Source organism: Heptranchias perlo, chromosome 13 (genome assembly GCF_035084215.1).
Source record: "Heptranchias perlo isolate sHepPer1 chromosome 13, sHepPer1.hap1, whole genome shotgun sequence".
Lineage (NCBI taxonomy): Eukaryota > Metazoa > Chordata > Chondrichthyes > Hexanchiformes > Hexanchidae > Heptranchias > Heptranchias perlo.
In genome coordinates, this window is record NC_090337.1 from 27,425,980 (window position 1) to 27,448,299 (window position 22,320).

Consider the following 22,320-nt stretch of genomic DNA (forward strand, 5'->3'; position numbering starts at 1 on the left):
AAGTAAGCTCGTAGAAATACTTCGCAATGCCTCGCACTTTTACTCGTCGAAGTGACCTTATTCCAAACCTTACTACATATCATTGATTATTTGAAACATTTGTTTTTAAGAAATGTATTTTAATCTTTGTAAATATAAATGTCTGCACATTACTAATAGTACGTGGTATATAAAGCACAACTACGTCTTCAGCGTAATTCCCTACGTTTCATATATGCTTCAAATGGGTGTTTATTTTAGGGATTTGATCCAGCCACAAAACCCGATTGGAAAGTCTCCAGGAATACTTGGCTTTGTCACTGAAATAAATTCGTAATTATAACTTAAAATAAACAACTCGATCTAGAACTCTCTAACAACTGCTGTAGCACTTTGTGCCAAAATATTTTAGAATTTTATGTTCTTCTGCACATTGCCATTATTTTTCAGAAAATGAGAGGAAATTGGTGTGAAAAATCCAAGAGTAATTTTCTTTACAGAATCATAGAATGGTTACAGTTCAGAAGGAGGCCATTCGGCCCGTCGAGCCCCTGCCGGCTCTTTGTAAGAGCAATCCAGTTCGTCCCATTTCTCACTCTTTCCCCGTAGCCCTGCAATTTTTTCCCTTCAAAGTACTTATCCAATTCCTAGTGCTTACACGGCTCGTAGCAAAGTACCCCTGATTTCACATATCTTTCAGTGTCTTCACAGCATATGACTGTGAACCAATAGATTTGTTGTTATGGACTTCGGTCTTCTGGGAATCGATTTGAAAGTTTCCGAACTCATTTAAATAGTGAGCAGAATCAGCAGGCAAAAAAAAGATACTCTTCTAAGTCTGGACTACAATTCAAACTGAACTAATAGATTGTTCTCTCAAATTCGAATTGACCATCAGTTTCAACCCTCGTTAAATCCTTCTCTTCTAGCCGTCGAATCGCTATTCGAATAAAATTGAAACTCTAAATGAGTCTATTTTAAAATATTGTAGTCATCAAAACTACAGTGCAATTGAAATGATCAGAACATTTCAAGTCATTGCCAACGAAACTCGTAGTTTGCGCGTTTCAAGTCGAATACTTGTGCTGTTAAAGATCCAATAGGCAGGATGTGGGGCGGGACTCCAGCAGCCCAGACTGTACATTAGACCTTGGCGTGGATTCTCGAGACAGTCGAGCAGTTTCCTTCAGGAGTCAGCGCTCAAGGTTCTGGGACCCGGTGCAATGGAGAGGTACGAAGCTGCCATGGTCCTAGGAGCACTAGGAAATGCCATGGGCTATCACAATGTTTGTCATGAGTGCAACAAACCTGGACTAAAACTGACGGAGTCGGATTTATCAGGCGAGATAGACACAATGATTTTAAAATCATTTCAGTGGAAGGCTCCATTTGATACCCTCATGCACATGGCAACTGCTGAAGCGTTAGCTTCTGGTGAGTTTTCTTTTAGTCTTCGCTTTCTTTTCCTCTTGTTCTTTTGTTTCTTGCTCTTGCTTTGTTCATTTGTTCTCTTCCCTTTTTGTCCCTTTTTAGATATGTTATTGAAGTTTTGCTGTTCACCAAGTGATTGATATTAAACCAGTCATTGGTAAAGCTTATCTCTGCCTACAGATAAACACAGTTCATTCACACGATTCCATTGCAGATAACCTTAATGTGATTTTTATCTGTAAGGATACAAATGTTGAAGTGCTGCTCTGACATCACCTGCGTCGCTATTTTCTGCCTCTTGTTTCGAACGGACGACTAAAGTACGATTTTACAACAACTTGCATTTATATAGCGCCTTTAACGTAGTTAAAAGTATGATTTTTAACTGTCAGCATTACACCACATTATTCATGTATTATAACAAGCTCTTGTGGCATTCTAACTTTTTAAAAACGCAAATTCCAAACAATGCTACTTTTTTTTCCCTTTCAACCATATTTAGATGTGAAAGGTAAACTTCGAACTGACTATTAAAGGAGCATTGTGAACAAAAACTCTATCTAATTTTAGTGTACATGGGTTATAACTGCGCAGAGGTAGTTTGGAAAGGAGACTAGAAGTTACGTCACTAGCATAATAAGTCTATAATATATATTTCACCAGTTACTTTTCTAAAGATCACATTTTTTTTAGGTCATGGCATAGAGTAAATTTTCGACACAAAGACTTTAACAGTGAAGTTATATCTCCTAAAAAGAAATGTCGGAAATACACCGCAGCTCCGTTAACATCTGACAAGAGAAAACAGGTTAATCTTTCGGGAACTTCAACCTGATGGATATTTCCAGCATATTCAGTTTTTTTTTGTTACACTCTATGTATTATTGAATGGATTGCACATTTAAGCGTTTGATTTAAGATTTGATCAAATATGACCTTAAGATCGTTAGCGTGTTAAATAGTAATAAGCAATCTGTGCTGTTCTTTCAGGGTGGGATTCCTTGCAAGAACTTTGCAGCCAAGCAGCAAGGAGATACCTCATTGCATTGCATACATACCAGAACCGTCATCCAAAATCAGTATTAGACGGAGCTCAAGTGCAAACAAAAACCTATACCCCCAAAGGATACACGCCGTTAAGTAAAAAAGGTGAAAACCATATCATATAATTTTAAGCAAGTGCATGTCTGTTAATTGTGCACCAAGATTGTGAAATATTAATGTCCTCGTTGAGGGAAAATGTAGGTAGATTAGAGTTACTACGGAATGTGTATAAAGAATAATTAACGATCGTGATTTACTACAAATCAATGATTCAGGTGACGCTATATAGTCCTCAATTGAACTCTCAGATGAGACTACAGCCTTGGAGCTACTCCATTGAATGCTTTTTCTTCATGTATTTTATACGTTGTTAAATTTGTGTAGCTGATTGTTCTGAATTTTTTTTGTCACCAACTGTTGCCAGGGTATTCATGAATAGCCAGTATGCTTCTTGTAGTCAATATATGAAGATGTTCACAATGAAGGATTAGTGACTGACTGTTCTACAATCACTGCAAGTTTATCAATTGATAATTTACAGTTGGTTTCAGCAAAGCACAGTTGGTCATCTGTTACAACTGAATCTCCAATTCAGATTAATACAAGGTGAACTCTGCACAAAATGAAAACAAAACAGTTCACTCGTCAACTTCAGTACTTTTATACAACAGGAGTGAATATTCTGTGGTGTTGCTCACTGCTAGTTTGAAGTACGAGAGGCAAGACAGTGGAGGAAAATGATCAACTGTGCTAAACATCACAGAGCAATCAAGGAGAGATAATGTACCGCTGAATTGTTGAGGATATCATGTGACTTTGATCAGGGCAACCTTAGTATTGACAATGGGGCAGAAACCAGACTGAAGGGATGCAAACAGGTAGTTATGAGAAAGGTGAGCATGGAGGCGGGAGGTGACATCATGCTCAAGGACTTTGGAGTGGAAAGGGAGATTGGGGATTGGATGATAGTCGGTGAGAACAAAACAGCTTGGATATGCTTTTTGAAGAGCATGAGATGATGGCAATTTTGAATAGGAGGGGGATGATGCCTGACCAGAGGGACCCTATTTACAATGTTGGTGAGCATAGGATTAAGAAAGATAACTAAATGATCAGGAGTTTGGTGGGGAGAGGATCAAGGAAACAGGAGATTGTCCTAATGGAAAAGATGAGCTTGAAGAGGGAATTGGGAGCGATGGGGAACAACCTACAGAGTTATGAGGGATTGGGATGAGGTGAGTCATCCCAATGAGGCTGGGAGAAGGTTGGAGATGGAAGTGAGGTCAAGATGAGGTAGTGGCTGAAGCACCCGCATGGCATGGATGGTCTCACATTTTGAAACTAAAAAGTCCATAAATTCTTTGCATTATTGTTAGAATCGAGGTTGGAGCGGCAGGTGAAAGAGGTTGCAGGAGTATTTGTCATTGAGAAGAGAAATCTGGGTTATTACATAGAATGTACAGCACAGAAACAGGCCATGTGGCCCAACGGGTCCATGCCGGTATTTATGCTCCACACAAACCTTCTCCCACCCCTCATCTAAACCTATCAGCATAATCTTCTATTCCTTTCACCTTCATGTGTTTATCTAGTTTCCCTTTAAATGCATCTATGCTGGTGGCCTCAACTACTCCTTGTGGTAGCGAGTTCCACATTCTAACCACTCTCTGGGTAAAGAAGTTTCTCCTGAGTTCCCTATGGGATTTATTAGTGACTATGTTTTATTTATGGCCCCTAGTTTTGGTTATTAGTTATTAGTTCCCAGAAAAACAACAGTGGCTGCATGACTGTTTTATAAAACTTTCTATAGCAACTCATTCTTCAAACTCCAGGCTCAGACTGCTAATACAGCACGTCGCACTGAAACAGCCAAACATGAAGTTAGAATTCACACTTTCTGAGATGGAGTAGCTAGAACTGGCCACAGGAAGCAGTAAATATCATACTGTACTCCCAGAAAAAAGGGCAGAGAGGAGAAAAATATCTACACACAAAAGACAATCTCGTAGCAATAGATATTATCCTTCCCCTCCATGATGTTCCTGGAATTGTAGGAAGTTTTAGCTTTGGAGAGGAAGGTGTAATACTGTTTGGTGTGGCTAAGCAGTATGTTTTGCAGAATGAGTGGAAAACTGGACCAGTCATGGAACAGTTGCACTCGAGCCTATGACCCATCACCCACTATAACACATCACCCTTGCTACTATCTCAAAGCACTTTTTAGGTGCAGTGGCTGTTGTTATGTAGGGAAGGATGGTGGCCATCTGCAACACCAATATCCCACAAGAGAGAAATGAGCGACATTGTAGTGGATAAAAGGAAAATTTTAAATGTTAGTTCAGTTAAGGGATGACAAAATGCTAGAGTCTAATGGGATACCTCTTAGGATCCTAAAGGAGTTGAGGGATGAAATTGCAGAGGCCCTAGAAGTTAAATTGAGTGTGGATATGTGCCAGAGGACTGGAGAGCAGCCAATGTAGTACCCATTTTTAAAAAGGAAGACAGAGCTAATCCGGGTAATTACAGGCCAGTTAGCTTAACATCTGTGATTGGAAATGTTTTAGAGTCTTTAATTAAGGATGAAATTACTACGTATCTAGATAACAAAAAATAGTTAGAAGCAGCCAGCACAGATTTCAAGCGACGAATGTGCTTGACAAAACTCATAGAATTCTCTGAGGAGATAACAGACATGGTAGATAGGGGAAATGTAGTGGACATGGACTTTAGAAAAGTCTTTGACAAGGTACCACATGGGAAATTACTAGAGAAGGTTAAGGGGTATGGAATTATGGGGAGGATAGCAAACTGGATGAAATATGTTTTAGAAGGAAAAAAATGGAGTAGGAGTTCAGGGCAGTTTTTCAGAGTGATTGGAAATGGTGTCCTTCAGGGTTCAGTTCTGGGGTACTTCTGTTCACTGTGTATATCAATGATTTGGATATAGGCCTAGAGGGAGTGGTGTTGAAATTTGCAGATGATACCAAAATATGAGGTATTGTTAATTCTTTAGAAGACCAAAGGAAGCTCCAAAGAGATATTGAAAAGATGGGGGAATGGGCTAGAAAGTGGCAGATGGAATTCAATGTCAATAAGTGTGAGGTGATGCATTTTGTTAAAAAATTAATAGCGATAATTGTATTCTGAATAGAAGTAGGTTCAGTATTGTGGAAGAGCAGAGGGATTTGGGGGTACTGGTTAACAGAACATTAAAGGCAGCAGCTTGGGTTGATAAGGCTGTGGGAAAAAAAGCTAATAGAATTCTAGGTTTTTTTCTTTAGAGGTATAGAATATAAATGCCAAGAGATAATGATGAGCCGACATAAAACTTTATTAAGACCTCAGTTAGAGTATAATATGTAGTATTGGGCTCCATATGATAGGAAGGATATTGAGGTGTTAGAGAGGTTACAACACAGATTGACTAGGATGCTGCCTGGAATGAGGAAATACAAATACGGAGAAAGATTTAAAATATTTTTTTTGTTATAACAACAAAGGTTACAGAGCAATATAATAGTATTTCAAATTATGGAAGGATAGGATAGAGTAGAGAAAGCAGACTGTTTCCAATAGTTGAGGGGTGAAGAATGAAAGGCCACAAATACAAGGTTAAATGTAAGAAATTTAGAACAGAAGGCAGGAAGAGTGTCTTCACTCAGAGGTGTGAGGCTGTGGAATTCACTTCCAGGGTTAGTGGTTGAGGCAGAAACTATGTCAACATTCAAGATTAGATTGGATAGAGGGATGAAGGAAAGGGGGTTGAAGGGGTATGGGAACAGGATGGGTAAATGTGATTAGAACTATTTGTGTTGGTAATGGCCTGTTTCTGTGTTGTGACTTCTATGTATTTACTTCAGAAAACAGCGCGAGGGGGATGATTGAGGTTTGAGGTGTTCAGTGTAACAATTTCAGAGAATCTCAATCTCTGCCAAGATCTTCATGTTATAATCTGGAATGTAGGGACTGTGCATATACATCACTTTTCTATAGTGAACAGAGTAGTTTGTAACACCTTGTCCTTCTGGGAGAAACAAAGATGACCTGGACAGAAAACTATTCAATTTTAGTGGGGGGTTTTTTTACAAGCAAAAGCAACCAACGTGAGATTGTATGCAACTCAAAACCCTGTTGAAAGTTCGAATAATCAAGCCAAGTAATTAGCATTTCAAAAGGTGTTCAAAATAATCTGGTATTGGTAAGTGTGCATTATTGCCTTAGTAAATGCTGAATGTTTTGGTGGATGTTAAATTATTCACTGGAAATAGTCTGATGTGAAGAGCAATTTTGTGATGATACAAATGGAAATTCCATTTCAAAGCTAAGGGCACAGTTCAAACAGTTTGCAATTTTACATTTGCACATATGTTACTGACTTCATTTTCATAGAACTTGAGTAGCACATTTGTAATGTACAGAATATTTATTAACAATAAGTTTGGATTTACCATTAGATCATAAACATGAGCTTTAGTAATTCAGTCAGCATATTTAATGTTTTCCCCTGCTTAGATATTAAAGGAATGAGATAAAAGCATTATTATCCACCATGATTGCAATTCAATACAAGCAAACAGTAGAAACAAAAGTCAATTAAAAGCTGGCTTCTTAAAATATAGTAATAATTGTTTTTTGTTTTAGTAACATTGGTATGTACTAGTGATATGGAATTCGAAGCACCACTATTAATCGGCTGTCACATGCCAATTCACAGAACCTAAATTTGGAGCAGCTGCGAGAACAATGTGTATCGGTATGTGCTATTCAAAGGCAGAGCAACTGAATGACCTCTTGCAAGCCAGCATTGAATGTGGTCGAATGACACACAGTTATCCAACAGGTAACACGCGAAGGATTAAGTTATACCCTTTTCAGCAATAAACCGTTGTACCTGATGACCATCAAGGGATTGTTTCACTATAGTACCAAAAACCATTAAAAAAATCTGTTCTTATTTTCTAGCAATAGCCTTCACAATATGCACACTGGGATAGAGTGTACCAGGGCCTCATTCTAATGCTATACTTAGAAACCCACCAAAAACTACGTTGTAGCAAAGAACTCATTACAAGTGGGACTACACCAGCTGTGGAATGCTATAAAATGTAAATGCTGTAAATGCTGCAAATAGCAGCAGAGTATTGAAGCAAGTAGTTAAATTTATAATCTCTGTATTCATAAGTAAAACAAAGAGGAAAAATAAAGTAGAAAATTATGTAAAGTTCTTAACTAATATATTACTGAGTCAGATTCTGATTTATTCCATCTTGTCTAAACTCTCATGTATATCATTCTCATCTTTAATCTATCCTATATAATGATACTGCATGTTGTGTATCTTGAGTGTGGTGCAACAACATGGCTTACGGGAAGGATGCAGATTTATCTTCCCAATTCTGTACACAGCAAGTTCTCAAACTCAGCTATGCCATCAAGGGCCATTTAGTATGAAGACTTAGAGGGTGCAAAGGTTCTATGGTGTGTCATCTGGTCCACTCTTGTGCGTCTGCTTGTGGATGATTTAAGTGAAGCATCTGGGATTGGCATGACCGTGAAAAAGACCTGAAAGAGAAGAAATATCTTCATCTGTTCTATTAGATTTGTACCTGCATTACATTTAAGGTTGCATTGTATCGTTTGTTTTAATGTATTGTACACCACCATGCTGTATTATTCTGTACATTGATTTCACTCTGGTATCTTTCATGCACCAAATTCGCAATCAAGCTGGGTCGAAGAATGGCAGCCTACTGTCTGAACTTAGTGCTGTTAGCTGCATTGATTTTTGATATTATGGAACAAAACTGTACAGTGAACTGCACACATCACAATACAGTTAAAAGTTTTTTGTTCTTGAAAGATGTGCAATGGAAAAGGCTGATTGTTTCTTTAATATCCAAAACACTTCAGACTGGTTCTCATTGACTATCTGAAATATTAACTCTAAAACATGTTCATCTGTAGGGTTTCTAGGTACTTTCTGTACAGCACTTTTCACATCATATGCTATCCAAGGGAAGCCTATTGCTCAGTGGGGACGTAGGATGATGGAAGTGATGCCCACTGCGGAACAGTACTGTGGAAAGAAGATTAAGCACTTTTCAGGTAGTATCCAGTTTGCAAATCTACTTATTAAATAAAACTCTTCATAATTTACCTCACTATTTGTATAAAATTTATTTTTAGATCCTGAGAGGTATAATAGAAAGACTTTACAAAAGTAAATATAAATTGTGAAAACATTTTGCTACTTATATGTGTTAGAGAATGTTGAGGTAACTAAAAGGTTTCTGCTTTTAAACCTTGAAATGTTTCTCATTTACTTTTGTTGTAGTGTATAAAGAAATGGATTTACATTTAACACCTTTTTACAATTGCCTTATAATAATAGTCCCAACCATAATTTAGTTACAATTTCAATCTGCCATAGATACTCTCTTGGGGTTCAGCAGCACTGTTCATGCTCATAAGTGGTCCCATACTGCCCAATATCTAAATATACCACAGTGCAAATAGGATGGGGAGGCATAACAAAAGTAACCCTTTGCGATCTGAATTGGATGACATGTCTTCCTCACATGTGCATCTTCAATCTTTCAGTGGGCAGACTGATAACACCATAAGATGAGACCAGCTATAGATAGTTAAACTTCATTATTTTACTGTGAATGTACAGAGTAACTGTTTTAACCAAATTTCAACTTTAATCCAACTAACTTCAGTTCCGTCCAAGTAAATGATTAAAATAATAAAAATGCATTTCACAGGCACTTTCTGTGGGCTAAAAAAAAATTGCAGTTTTCCCAGACAGCTTTTCATCTTGAAAGTGGCCAGCCATTCAAGCCTAGGCTGACTTGCTTCTTAAATGAAAACTGCCTGCACTTCACTGGCCTCCTTTTCAGCAGATCTCACCAACTGACTTTCCAAATTATGGGTCTTTGTTCTCATGTTTTTTGTCTTACAGGAAGTAAGGGGCTTGGTTCATGGTCCTGCCTCCTGGCTGGAGTTGGCCAGAGTAACTATCAATCAAGCCTAGTATTGATTTGTCAGAAGAGCTGTCCTTCAAGCCTGATACAGACCCTCCCTTGACCAAGTGTCGTTTCTTAGGAACTATCTCCTGATTCTCTCAGAATAAATGGGTCAATTGTGACATAATAGGGCTGCTCAGCAGGGTACAATACAAGCAGATAAAATCACCTGTAGGACTCATCCGCCGATGTCCCACACCGATCCCGCAGGTCCCAATTTTAACCTGCTCTTCTGAATAGGCAAGAAGCACACCTGCCTGAAACCAGCAGGGTCCTTCATTAAATATGCAGATTGGGCTCTGACGACATCTTTTTCTTACAACTGAACAGGCAGACTTGGTTTAACGTCTCATCTTCAGCCAGAAGTGCTGAGTGGATGATCCATCTCGGCCTCCTCCTGATATCCCCACCATCACAGAAGTCAGTCTTCAGCCAATTCGATTCACTCCATGTGATATCAAGAAATGGCTGTGTGCGCTGGATACAACAAAGGCTGTGGGCCGCGACAACATCCTGGCTGTAGTGCTGAAGAGTTATGCTCCAGAACTAGTTGCGCTTCTAGCCAAGCTGTTCCAGTACAGCTACAACACTGGTATCTCCCTGACAATGTGGAAAATTGGCCAGGTATGTCCTGTCCACAAAAAGCTCGCTGCATTTCTGCCTTTGTGCATCTTCATTTCTGTGGCGTTCCTGGTAGTTGTTTATGGAGCTGAGACTCAGTGTTCCCTGCGGTCCTGTCCTGTCCACAAAAAGCAGGACAAATCCAATCCGGCCAATTACCGCCACATCAGTCTACTCTCAACCATCAGCAAAGTGATGGAAGGTGTCATCGACAGTGCTATCAAGTGGCACTTATTCACAATAACCTGCTCACCAATGCTCAGTTTGGGTTCCGCCAGGACCACTCAGCTCCAGACCTCATTACAGCCTTGGTCCAAATATGGACAAAGAGCTGAATTCTAGAGGTGAGGTGAGAGTGACTGCCTTTGACATTAAGGCAGCATTTGACTGAGTGTGGCAACAAGGAGCCCAAGTAAAATTGAAGTCAATGGGAATCAGGGGGAAAACTCTCCAGTGGCTGGAGTCACACCTAGCACAAAGGAAGATGGTAGTGATTGTTGGAGGCCAATCATCTCAGCCCCAGGATATTGCTGCAGGAGTTCCTCAGGGCAGTGTTCTTGGCCCAACCATCTTCAGCTGCTTCATCAATGACCTTCACATTGTTCAGTTCCATTCGCAACCCGTCAGATAATGAAGCAGTCTGTGCCCACATGCAGCAAGACCTGGACAACATCCAGGCTTGGGCTGATAAGTGGCAAGTAACATTCATGCCAGATAAGTGCCAGGCAATGACTATCTCCAACAAGAGAGAGTCTAACCACCTCCCCTTGACATTCAATGGCATTACCATCACCGAATCCCCCCACCATCAACATCCTGGGGGTCACCATTGACCAGAAACTTAACTGGACCAGCCATATAAATACTGCGGCTACAAGAGCCGGTCAGAGGCTGGGTATTCTGCGGCGAGTGAATCATCTCTTGACTCTCTTAAGCCTTTCCACCATCTACAAGGCACAAGTCAGGAGTGTGATGGAATACTCTCCACTTGCCTAGATGAGTGCAGCTCCAACAACACTCAAGAAGCTCGACACCATCCAGGACAAAGCAGCCCGCTTGATTGGTACCCCATCCACCACCCTAAACATTCACTCCCTTCACCACCGGCGCACCGTGGCTGCAGTGTATACCATCTACAGGATGCACTGCAGCAACCCGCCAAGGCTTCTTCGACAGCATCTCCCAAACCAGTGACCTCTACCACCTAGAAGGACAAGGGCAGCAGGCACATGGGAACAACACCACCTGCATGTTCCCCTCCAAGTCATACACCATCCCGACTTGGAAATATATCACCGTTCCTTCATCGTCGCTGGGTCAAAATCCTGGAACTCCCTTCCTAACAGCACTGTGGGAGAACTTTCACCACACGGACTGCAGCAGTTCAAGAAGGCGGCTCACCACCACCTTCTCAAGTGCGATAAGGGATGGGCAATAAATGCTGGCCTCGCCAGTGACGCCCACATCTCATGAACGAATAAAATAATTATCTAAAATGCAGCACTCCCTCACTACTTGACTGCAATATCAGCCTAGATTGTGTGTTCCAGTTTCTGAAGTGGGGCTTGAACCCACGACTTTCTGTCTCAGAGGTAAAAGTGCTACCATTGAGCCAAGGCTGGCACTGAACAGACATCCCAATTTATGACATATTGGAAAACTACCTACCTATAAAGACTGCCTGACATCTCTTCTAAGTGTGGTACTTATAACATGATAATTATAGAATATAACATTGCTAATTCTGCCCTTTAATGAACAAAACTTAAATAGAAAATTTGGATGCTGACATCACATGAACGATTTTCTTATATAAGTAAATATCTTTATAGCTATCCGCATAAGAGCTATGAGCGATGGGCAACAGAATACATATCTGCTTTTTGCACTGAGCATAACCATCAGACCCTCCCAGCTCAGGCACAGCATGAATAAGATGGATGGTAAAGAAAACTCTACTTCCCCTCAAAAATGTGCCTGAACCACAACCTTAGAAGAGTAGCAGTGCAGGACTTTGATTTCTCACTTCTTTCTTCTGTATGTCTTTCTGAATGATACTGGCAATTTAGTGCCATATTAAGTTAGTTTGGTTGTGTTGGCTCACCTCCCTAAGAACTGAGTTGAGACATTCCAAATTCATTCAGTTGGGACTTTTGTAGCTATTGGACAAGATTTGAATTCAGGTCAGAGAGATGAAAGGACTATGCTTAAAGCAGTATAGCAACCAGTCCCCTTCTCCAAATTGTAGGTTGAAAATAAAGTGAAATAACAGCATAATATAATGCAATTTATTGCATTAGACATTATGCTACTTACATTTGTAGCATCTTTCACCTGACAAAAGTTCCTAATGTACTTTTACAAGAGCAGCAGTGGATATTGGGCAGGAACTAGGAGATGGTAGAGGAAAGGACTAAGAAATGACTTCAGGAGACTTTTGAAGGAGAGAAAAAGATAGTGAGGCAAAGAGGTTTAAGGAGAGAAATCCAGAATGCAGGGATTGGTGGCTGAAGACTGTGCCACTGATTCTGGAGCAGAGAGGGACAAGTGGAGGGTACGTGCAGGATGTAGACCTGGAGATAGCAGCAGCAGGGTGGAGAGAGACCATGGAAGGATAATATTGATAAAAGTATCACCAATACCTATGTTTTCAAGCATTAATTTTCAGAATATCTATTGCTGTGACTAATTTAAGTGCAGATTCTAAATGTATTGGCTGTATTTTGTGTGAGTTATTTAATTCACACATACTTATGTTCATATTCACAGATTATCGTGAGAATTGGTTTTCTTTTGAAACCAAATGGCAATTTTACCTCCAGCTGAGGGGAATTGAAAAGGATGGATGTGATAATCCAATTTTTCCTAAAATCTATGATATTGAAGAACAAAACAAGGTAACACCTGGGTGGAAAATGTTGTTAGTAATAAGGCAAAGTCTATTCTTAATATCAAATTTAATTAAATAATGCAACTGCCTGAATGCCTGGTAATTTGAGGAATAAAGAGTTTGCTTATTCCTAATCAGTCTTTTATTTCCCTCTACCTCACCCCTAGCCAAAAATAGTCCTCCCTACCCATTTTATCCTCCGTTCAAGTACTTGCAATTTTTTTAGTCTGAAGTTGAAAGCCCATTATTCTAACATTATTGCTATCATATCTAAACATTTTAAATGCAGCATATTTAACCAATTAAGGAAAGTATGTAGAGATACCTGCTTTGTTATGAAGAACACAATAGTATTTTCTGTTTTCTCTGTCTTATTCTTCCTCCACAGGAATCTCATATTGTTTAAATTTTGTTGGAAATAGATTAAAACAATTATCCATTTGTAACGATTGTGAAATGAATTAAGCAGAAGGGATTATTCTGATAACAAAACATATGTATATATTTAACCTACATTGATCCAAGTATTGGAGCAATAGAAAAGGTAAATTAAATTTGAAATGATAAATGTTCACATTGATTAAGTGTTGTGCTGTTAGTGGAATATAAGAATACAGGCCTAACACACAATTAGTCAGGAAACTATTATCAGCAACTGTAAGGATAACACAAAGCTGACTAAAAATTTCATTCGGTGTGAGACTAACATAAGAACATAAGAAATAGGAGCAGGAGTAGGCCATCTGGCCCCTCGAGCCTGCTCCACCATTCAACAAGATCATGGCTGATCTTCTACCTCAATGCCGTTTTCCTGCACCATCCCCATATCCCTTGATGCCTTTAATATCTAGAAATCTATTGATCTCTGTTTTGAATGTACTCAATGACTGAGCCTTCACAGCGCTCTGGGGTACAGAATTCCAAAGATTCACCACCCTCTGAGTGAAGAAATTTCTCCTCATCTCAGTCCTAAATGGCCTACCCCTTATTCTGAAACTGTGACCCTTGGTTCTAGATTCCCAGCCAGAGGAAACATCCTCTCTGCATTTACCCTGTTGAGCCTGTAAGAATTTTGTATGTTTCAATGAGATTGAAACTTTTATTTGCAGTGCATCGACTTTGAAAATGTTGTTTCATAACTGACAAAAAGCTACCCTGTTAGAAAAAAATGGCATAGGTATATACCCAGAATCCTTCCTTTTTATATTTCAATAACTGCAGAGTCATTTACTCTGCAACATGAGGCTGTCTACAGCTCTGTGACCACAATACAAAGTTTCAGATAAATCATGATTCTGACAAAAAATTACCTGTATTTGATATTAATTACCTCCATTTAGAAAAATGAACACTATAATTGGTAACCTCCATTCAAGCCTATGGTGTCTCCCATTTTAAAAAAAATGTAAGATGTCTGAAGCACTTTAATTAGATTATTTTTTCATGTCACAAAGTAGGTATGTGCTGATTGGAATGCACGTAATTATCTCTGAATAGAGCTAAATGACTACTTGACATAATAAGTGCCCAATTATGATTGCAGGGATGAAGTGGAGGACGATACTGGCAATGGAATCTTAGTCCCTCGAATTATTGTTATAATAAATCATTCTGCATCTTTTAAATGGAGTGTATCTCTGGACCTGCATTTATTGGAGCCAAATCTATTTCATCAGAACTCAGGCATTACTGAACATACCACACAATTCTCAAGTGGCTAGTTCAGTCTTAGTGCATTATTATATCAAATTATATTCCACGCACTACAATTAGAATATGTCTCACATTGTCACAAGAGTATGAAGCCATACAAGGTAGTAAGATTGTGGATGAATGATCTGACGTCATCATACTTGCCCCTTTAAGAGTCACATTCATTTATAGCGTGTCTGTGATCTCTTTATAGCACACATATGGTTTGTGTCAGTAGTGGCTTACAGCTATCAGGTGCCACTGTTGCAAATACAAGACTGTAATGTTTCCAAACATAGAAGCACACCCCTTGCTTAAAACATGCTTTTTGACAATGGTCTACTAAAAATGATGGAATGTAAAGCTAGAATACATGACTTGGAATAAAAGTTTTTTTTAATGAAAAACAAAACCAGCATGATGCCAGTCAACAACAACTTGCACTTATGTAGTGCCTTTAATATGGAAAACATCCCAAGGTATTTTATTGCGATGGGGGAAGAAATAGAAACTAAAGGAATTACCCCAGAGTGCTAGAGGAGAATAGAGAGGAGATTTTGTGAGGCATTGGCAATCCTTTTGAGGGAGTCACTGGACACTGGGAAGGTACCAGTACATTGGAAGTAGGCTAACCCTACTGCCCATATTAGAAAAGGGCAATAAATCAGCAACAGGCAACTACAGACCCATTAGTCTTATTTTGATCCCATGTAAAATAATGGAATTGAGATTTAAACTTGATTATTTGTATAACAATAAAGTAAGAAAAGAAAGAACTTACATTTATATAGTGCCTTTCATGGTCTCAGGACGTCCAAATGCTTTACAGCCAATGAAGTACTGTACTTTTGAAGTATACTCACTGTTGTAATATAGGGAACACGGCAGCCAATTTGCACACAGCAAAGTCCCACAAACAGCAATGAGATAATGACCAGATAACCTGTTTTCAATTATTTTCGTTGAGGGTTAAATATTGGCCAGGACACCAGGGAAAACTCCTCTGCTCTTTGAATAGTGCCAGCGGATCTTTTACGTCAACCTGAATAGGTAGAAAGGGCCTCTGTTTAATGTCTCATCCAAAAGATGGCGCCTCCGATAGTGCAGTGCTCCCTCAGTAATGCTCTGAAGTGTCAGTCTAGATTATGTGCTCAAGTCTCTGGAATGGGACTTGAACCAACAACCTTCTGACTCAGAGGTGAGAGTGCTACTACTGAGCCAAGGCTGACAATTATAATAATTTAGTAAACAATAGTCAGTATAAATTTAGAAGGGGAAGATACTGCCTAACCAAACTTCTTGACTTCTGAATGCACTTTGATAAACCCTACAAGGTGTTGTACCTAGACTTCCAGAAGGCATTTGACAAAGTTCCAAATGAAAAGTTATGAATTAAGCTGAAGGCTGTGGGTATTTAGAGTAAATCTTAGTTATGGATAAAAACATTGGCTGAAGGATTGGAAACAATGGGTATTTGTTTGAGAAGTGATTCCGGGGTGATTGGCTGCAGGAATCGGTATTGGGACCACTACTTTTCTAATTTACATTAACGCCTTGGACTCAGAAACCCAGTGCTAATTGTTCAGATTTGCAGATGATACTAAACTAGAAGGGCAGTGGTATCAAAGGAGGCAAGCCAGAAATTAAAGAATGAGTTAAACAAAATATGTAAGTGGGCAGAACAATGGCAGATGGAATTTAATGCAGAGTAAAGTGAAGTCACAAAGAAAAATGGTCAGCACATGTACTACTTCAGTGTTAAAATTGCTAAGGATGAAGTTGAAAGAGACCTAGGAGTCTTAGTAGACACTATACATGATATGCCCAACCAATGCAACGCAGCATTCAACAAAGCCAATAGAATGCTGAAGCAGACAGCCAAAACAGTAGAAATCAAATTAGAGGAAGTCGTGATCAAACTGTATATTGCTCTGGTCAGATCACACCTTGAGGACTGTGACCAGCTCTGGTCACCAAGACACAAGGGAGACATTCAAACATTGAGGGCATGGCAAAGAGCCCCAATACTGACCCCTAGTGTCAAAGATATAAGTAATGAGGAAAGATTGGAAAGACTTGAACTTTTCAACCTTGAAAGGAGATGTCTGAGAGGTAATCTCATAGAGGTATATAAGATTGCAAACGGTTTGGAAAAGGAAAATTCAGATAATTACTTGGAATTAAATCATGAGAGTAGAACAAGGGACCACAGATTCAAACTAGTAAGTGCAAATTCAGGACAGGAGTTGAGCGGGGAGGAGATTAAGGAAGCATGAGGTGGATCTGATGGCTTCACTGGAAGCTCCACAGTAGCAAAACTCTATATAAACGTGGGCCAGTTGCAATGTTGTGGTGTAGCAGATATTCTACATACTGCAGCATGGATTATTGCATTTTTTGTTTTCTTTTTAAGATTGAAAATTTATTGAAGGGGATCAAACCAGTGATAAAATGGCGTCAATATATCGCTGTGCTGCTTTTGTTTCCAAACTCACGAATCTACTAGACAAGAGAGACCCTTTAAAATGGGAAGTTAAATGCAAGCTCATCTTAGAAGTCTGAGTCTCACCATCAATAACGTTTTCCAAAAAGTAAACAAAGAATTGTCATTAACATGAAAATCGTTTTGTTTCTGCCTTTTTGTTTTCTGAATATTTTTGTTTACACCAAGACAACCAGCCTGGAGGAGTTACTGACCCTGGAAGTGTCAGGGAGTTGAATTAAGAGAGATGCAAGGTTCATTGAGCACCCTTCAGTGATCATACCATTTATCTGCCTTGCACTACTGTCATTCTCCATAGCTCCTCTAATAGGTTCTGCTTAATGATGTCATTGCTACTCAATATTTAAATTAAAACAATTCCATAAAAATAAAACAATATTTTTATAGCTGTTTTTTTCCAAAGGGACACCTTATGAAATTTCCTTTTTTAAAATAAAGCTACAGTTAGGGGCTTCGGATGAGTCAGTGGGCAACGTCTCAAGTTGAATCCCTGGCTTGTTCTGAGCTAGTGATATCAGCCAGCGCAGTGGGGGGGCATTACTCTATGTCCCTGGGATGTTGAAGGGAAATATGATGCACGATTCCAGCTCCCTGCTAGAAAGTAGACATGCTGGCATCTGGCAAGTACAGGACTGGGCTCGGCTGTGTTGCCAAATAACTTGCTCATATTTGTTCTCTGGGATAAAAACATTAAGAATAGTCCCACTGGTGCCATAGAACAAGTGTCTCAGCATAAATTGCTGCCTGCAGGAGTGGAGGGGAGAAAACTGGAAGGGGAAATAAAGAACCACACATCAACTTAAAACCCATCTCTGAGATGGTATTATAAATTCTAAATAGGGTGTGCATGAGTATTTAGAGATAAAATGATTTTGATTACTCGCATGGTTTCATTTGTAACAGATAGGATAGTTCTCAGGGAACCCACAGCATTCAGACACTTTTCTATAGCTGCTCCAATATGCATCATTCCTTGTCCAATTAAGAGTCAATGATATTTTGGACTCCTCCCTGGTTTCTGACACCAGATTCTATTTGAAGAAATGCCTTGGAATCGTTAAACCTAACCAGTGTCTGCTCGGCTCAGGTGGTCGCACTCTTGCCTCTAAATCAGAAAGGTTGTAGGTTCAAGTTCCACTATGTACTTAAGCACATAATCTAAGTTAATACTTCAGTGCAGTACTAAAGGGGTTACATGTGCTAATCCTTCAGATAAGATGTTAAACCAAGGCCCTGCCTGCCTTGGTTTGGTGGACATAAATGATCCCAAGGAACAATTCATAAAGGAGCAGTGAGTTCTCCTGGTAGAGTGGCCAACATTCCTTCCTCAACCAATATTCCCAAAAAACGGATTATCTGGTTATTCATTTGCTGTTAAAGGACCTTACTGTGCAGACGTTTGCTATTGTGTTTTCTTACTTAACAAGAGTGACTACACTTCAGAAGTAATCCATTGGTTGTAAATTGCATTGGAATAAGGTGCTTTATAACAGCAAGTTCTTTCTTCTCTTCTTAACACAACATTTAATTTTTTCACATTATCTCACCAAACATCTTGTATGTCACCCTCTATCAGTTTGTTCCATATAGATCAATTTTTTGCCAAATTAAGTTAACTTGACATGCCAGATAATCCTTAATTTCTTTTTCTGCATCACAGGCAAAAATAATACATTTGAAAATTATTAATTGCATTCAACCAGATACATTATTATTAGCCATCAGTTTTGTGCCAAATTGTTTGTTGTCCAATTTCTATGTGAGTTCACATTACTCAGTCATTGCCATAATCATGTTAACATTTCAAAATTAATTGATTAGATTGAAGAAATGCAACTAATGAATTTTGCATAAAATTGGGTTCTTGGTGCTTCCAAAAAGTAGTCAAAGTGACTTCATGGCTTTTCCAACAGTGTAAACAGGCGTCAATGGTACAAATCAGACAGGGTTATCAGATTCTCTCTGTGTTACAGCATCATAACTTAGTGACTTGGCTAATGGCTGACTAAACTCAGCACATTTCTAAGCAGGGACTTAAAACACCAGAGGCACAGAGGTATGACGTATATGCAATAACCTATAACCTTTACTCTCATCCAAACAACATTCACAGCAATGAAGCTTTTCTTTCCCCTGTGACAGAAAAGTTGATTACTGCATCGCTATACTATTTCTACACTATATTTTTAATCTTGAAAATTTACAAGACTAAGTTTACCAATGTCAACTTTAAAATAGCAACATAAATTTGGTTCCTGTTGACAATTTGTAAGCTGCATTTCAAAATTTTAAAAGAAATTTGAAATCAATTTTCTTTCCCTTCCCCCTTCTGTGGTCACTTCTTCTCGGGTTCCATGAGCACTGAAACCCAGACTGTGAGGAAGAGCAAACTGAGCATGGGGATAACATAGCCATGCTCAGTCCTGTCCTCATGCTACACCCACAAATGTAAGTTGTAACACTGGGTAGTGATCAGGGGATGGGAACTCTAGCTGATTTTCCTCTCACTAGCCCAGGGAAATTGGTTTTCAGTGCTGATCATTTAGAGCTGTTCAATAAAACATACTGGCCTAGAAATTGGATCGTGCCCAAATCAGGGTGCAATCCCGATGCATGGCACGATGAGGCCAGTGGCAGGACCACATAAAAATTGATCTGCCGGCCTCATTAGGATAGTACCGACAAGCTACGGGTGCCACTCGCGGCCCAAGAGACAGCTTGCCGGTCACGGGGTGACAGCAAGATCAGCTAGCTCAGACGAGGGGAGGCAACTGGGAGTGGGTGACCCTGGCCGGCAGCGGCTTGCGGTTTTAATGTGGAGCCGGGAGGAGCACTCCTGCTCCTCCTAGCTTCACATTAAGTTAAGTAAAAAAAACTTTTGTTACCTTTCGAGTGGCAGCCTCCAGCGGTCCCCTTAAGGAACACTGGGGTGGCTCCTCAGCACTGGAAGAAACTGACCGCAGCAGGCTCGGAGTTTGCTGCAGTCATTCGCAGTCCGCTTTCGCAAAGGGGCATGAAACAGGCTTAGGCCGTTGATTTGCATGTGCAACGGGCCTAATGCCAGTTGCAGATGTGTGCCTATGGAGGAGCCCTAACCAATATGGTGGGCCTCGCACTTCCACCGTGGAATGAGCGTGCACCGCCACACACCATATTGTCCCTTTAGGTGCCCATTTTACACCTGTAAAACAGACACAGTGCGATCCAATTTCTAGGCTAATATTTGTAAACTTATATCAATATCAGATTCGATACTAAATCTAAAGCAAAATACTGCAGATGCTGGAAATCTGAAATAAAAACATAAAATACTGCAAAAGCTCAGCAAGTGAGGCAGCATCTGTGGAGAAAGAAACAGAGTTAACGTTTCAGGTCGAAGACCTTTCGCCAGAACTGGCAAAAGGTCTTCGACCTGAAACGTTAACTCTTTCTTTCTCCACAGATGCTGCCTCACTTGCTGAGCACTTCCAGGTTTGATAATTATAGATTTATTTATCGCTTTCTAAACCAGAAGACAAAAAATAGTCCTTACAGCAAATTGTATTGCATCATATTAGATTACTCTGAATAGGTGTCATCTTTGAAATATACTACAGGATTGAAAATGACAGCTGCACTTTTTTAAAAAAAATGACAGCTGCACAGACGCTGGCGTTCAGAATCAAGTGGAACGAAGAAAGGCCTTGAAACAACATTGATTACTTATGATGCACTCTTGTTTGCTGGGAATGATTGGAAGAAGCTGTGTTATTCAGCCATGTTTCATTGGGGTAAGAATTGATTAGAATTTTGTGTTAGTCACTGATGGGTAAATATTTCCTAAATTATATCTGTAAGCTTCAGACCAACAAAATTGATGACAGCAATAGAAAATTTCAAGCTACATACATAACTAGATACTGATTTAAATTATATTTCCACAACCCCAGAATGAACTTTATGGGTGGAATGTTATAATTGCTATTGTCTTTTACTGTTATTGTGAATATTCAAATTTATTTCAATTTTTAAAAAAATGTATATGTCAAAGCATTGTTTTAAGAAGTGCTAGCATTTTAATACATCTGTTAAACTCAAAGATCTGCCAAACATGTGTGTGTATATATATATATATATATATATATATATTTAAACAAGCTACTTGTATTTAAATTGAATGGCTTGGCCTTTCCCTTGGACACCTAGCCAGACACAATGAGAAAATACCTTTCTCTTACTTGAAGTATTAATCATTTCATGTTGCATTTTATATTATGACTCTACAGGGGAGAGTGATACAATAGGTGCCATTGCGGGCTCTCTATATGGAATTCTCTATGGATTTGACAATGTACCTACAAGCCTTTACCAGAATCTGGAGTTTAGACACCATCTAGAACAGCTGGGGAGGCAGCTGTACTATGTTGCTAATGCAGATAGGTAAGTCCAATTGACGTGGAGGTCATTCAAAGTCTAGAGTTACAATCTAATAATAACATTTTAGCTGCACAAATATTCCAAAAGATGCCAATTTAAAGTTGCTAACACTAATTTTCAGTAGTTGTAGCAGGTAACTTCTCTGGTCTGCCTTCATGTGGAGTCTTTTCTGTCTGTTATTTATATATAGTTTAGTTAAGTGATTTTCAAACACATTCCCAGGGATACCCAATCTGTACATCCAAAAATGGGCAATAACTACCTGAAGGAAAATAGTATGACCATTGTAAAAAAAGTTTTATTAGCGTACAACAGGAATTACATGCTAGTAAGTCAACATATACAGAAATTTGACGACCCTGCGGAACCCTGGGATTCTCTTGCTGACATGAGGTCAAAATGCCACTTACTTTACTGATACTGAAAGATATAGCACTCACGGTATTTGCAGTACTGTTTATTTACCATTTTAGAAACTTGCTCAAAACCCAAATAACTTTGCTTTTTCATCCCCAAACCTTTTATTTGCAGTTATTTACAGAATAAACTGTTTATTTTAAGCTCTACTTCCTATGCTGGATTTTCAATAATTTTCCTAATAACGCAATTTTTCTGCTGGTTATTTTATCCTCTTTGGTAATTTTTGCTATTTTTCATTTGTTCATATTTAATCAGTCAATTGGATATTTGATTGTTGACGTTAACCATGTGTATTT

General features: G+C 39.2%; 1 protein-coding gene across 2 annotated transcripts in view; it reads left to right on the top strand.

Moving 5' to 3' along the window:
- Positions 1 to 1,126: 1,126 nt before the first annotated feature.
- LOC137331432 (uncharacterized) overlaps positions 1,127 to 22,320 on the top strand; it is a 33,460-nt gene continuing 12,266 nt past the window's right edge. The window contains exons 1-7 of one of the 2 annotated variants that reach the window (XM_067995217.1): positions 1,127 to 1,413; positions 2,401 to 2,559; positions 7,169 to 7,294; positions 8,419 to 8,559; positions 12,873 to 13,000; positions 20,826 to 20,958; positions 21,454 to 21,607. In XM_067995217.1, the coding sequence (XP_067851318.1) occupies positions 1,203 to 1,413; positions 2,401 to 2,559; positions 7,169 to 7,294; positions 8,419 to 8,559; positions 12,873 to 13,000; positions 20,826 to 20,958; positions 21,454 to 21,607 (1,052 nt within the window). In that variant the 5' untranslated portion in view covers positions 1,127 to 1,202. Of the gene's footprint in view, positions 1,414 to 2,400; positions 2,560 to 7,095; positions 7,295 to 8,418; positions 8,560 to 12,872; positions 13,001 to 20,825; positions 20,959 to 21,453; positions 21,608 to 22,320 lie in introns of those variants that run through there. The other variant, XM_067995218.1, reaches the window with a different exon arrangement.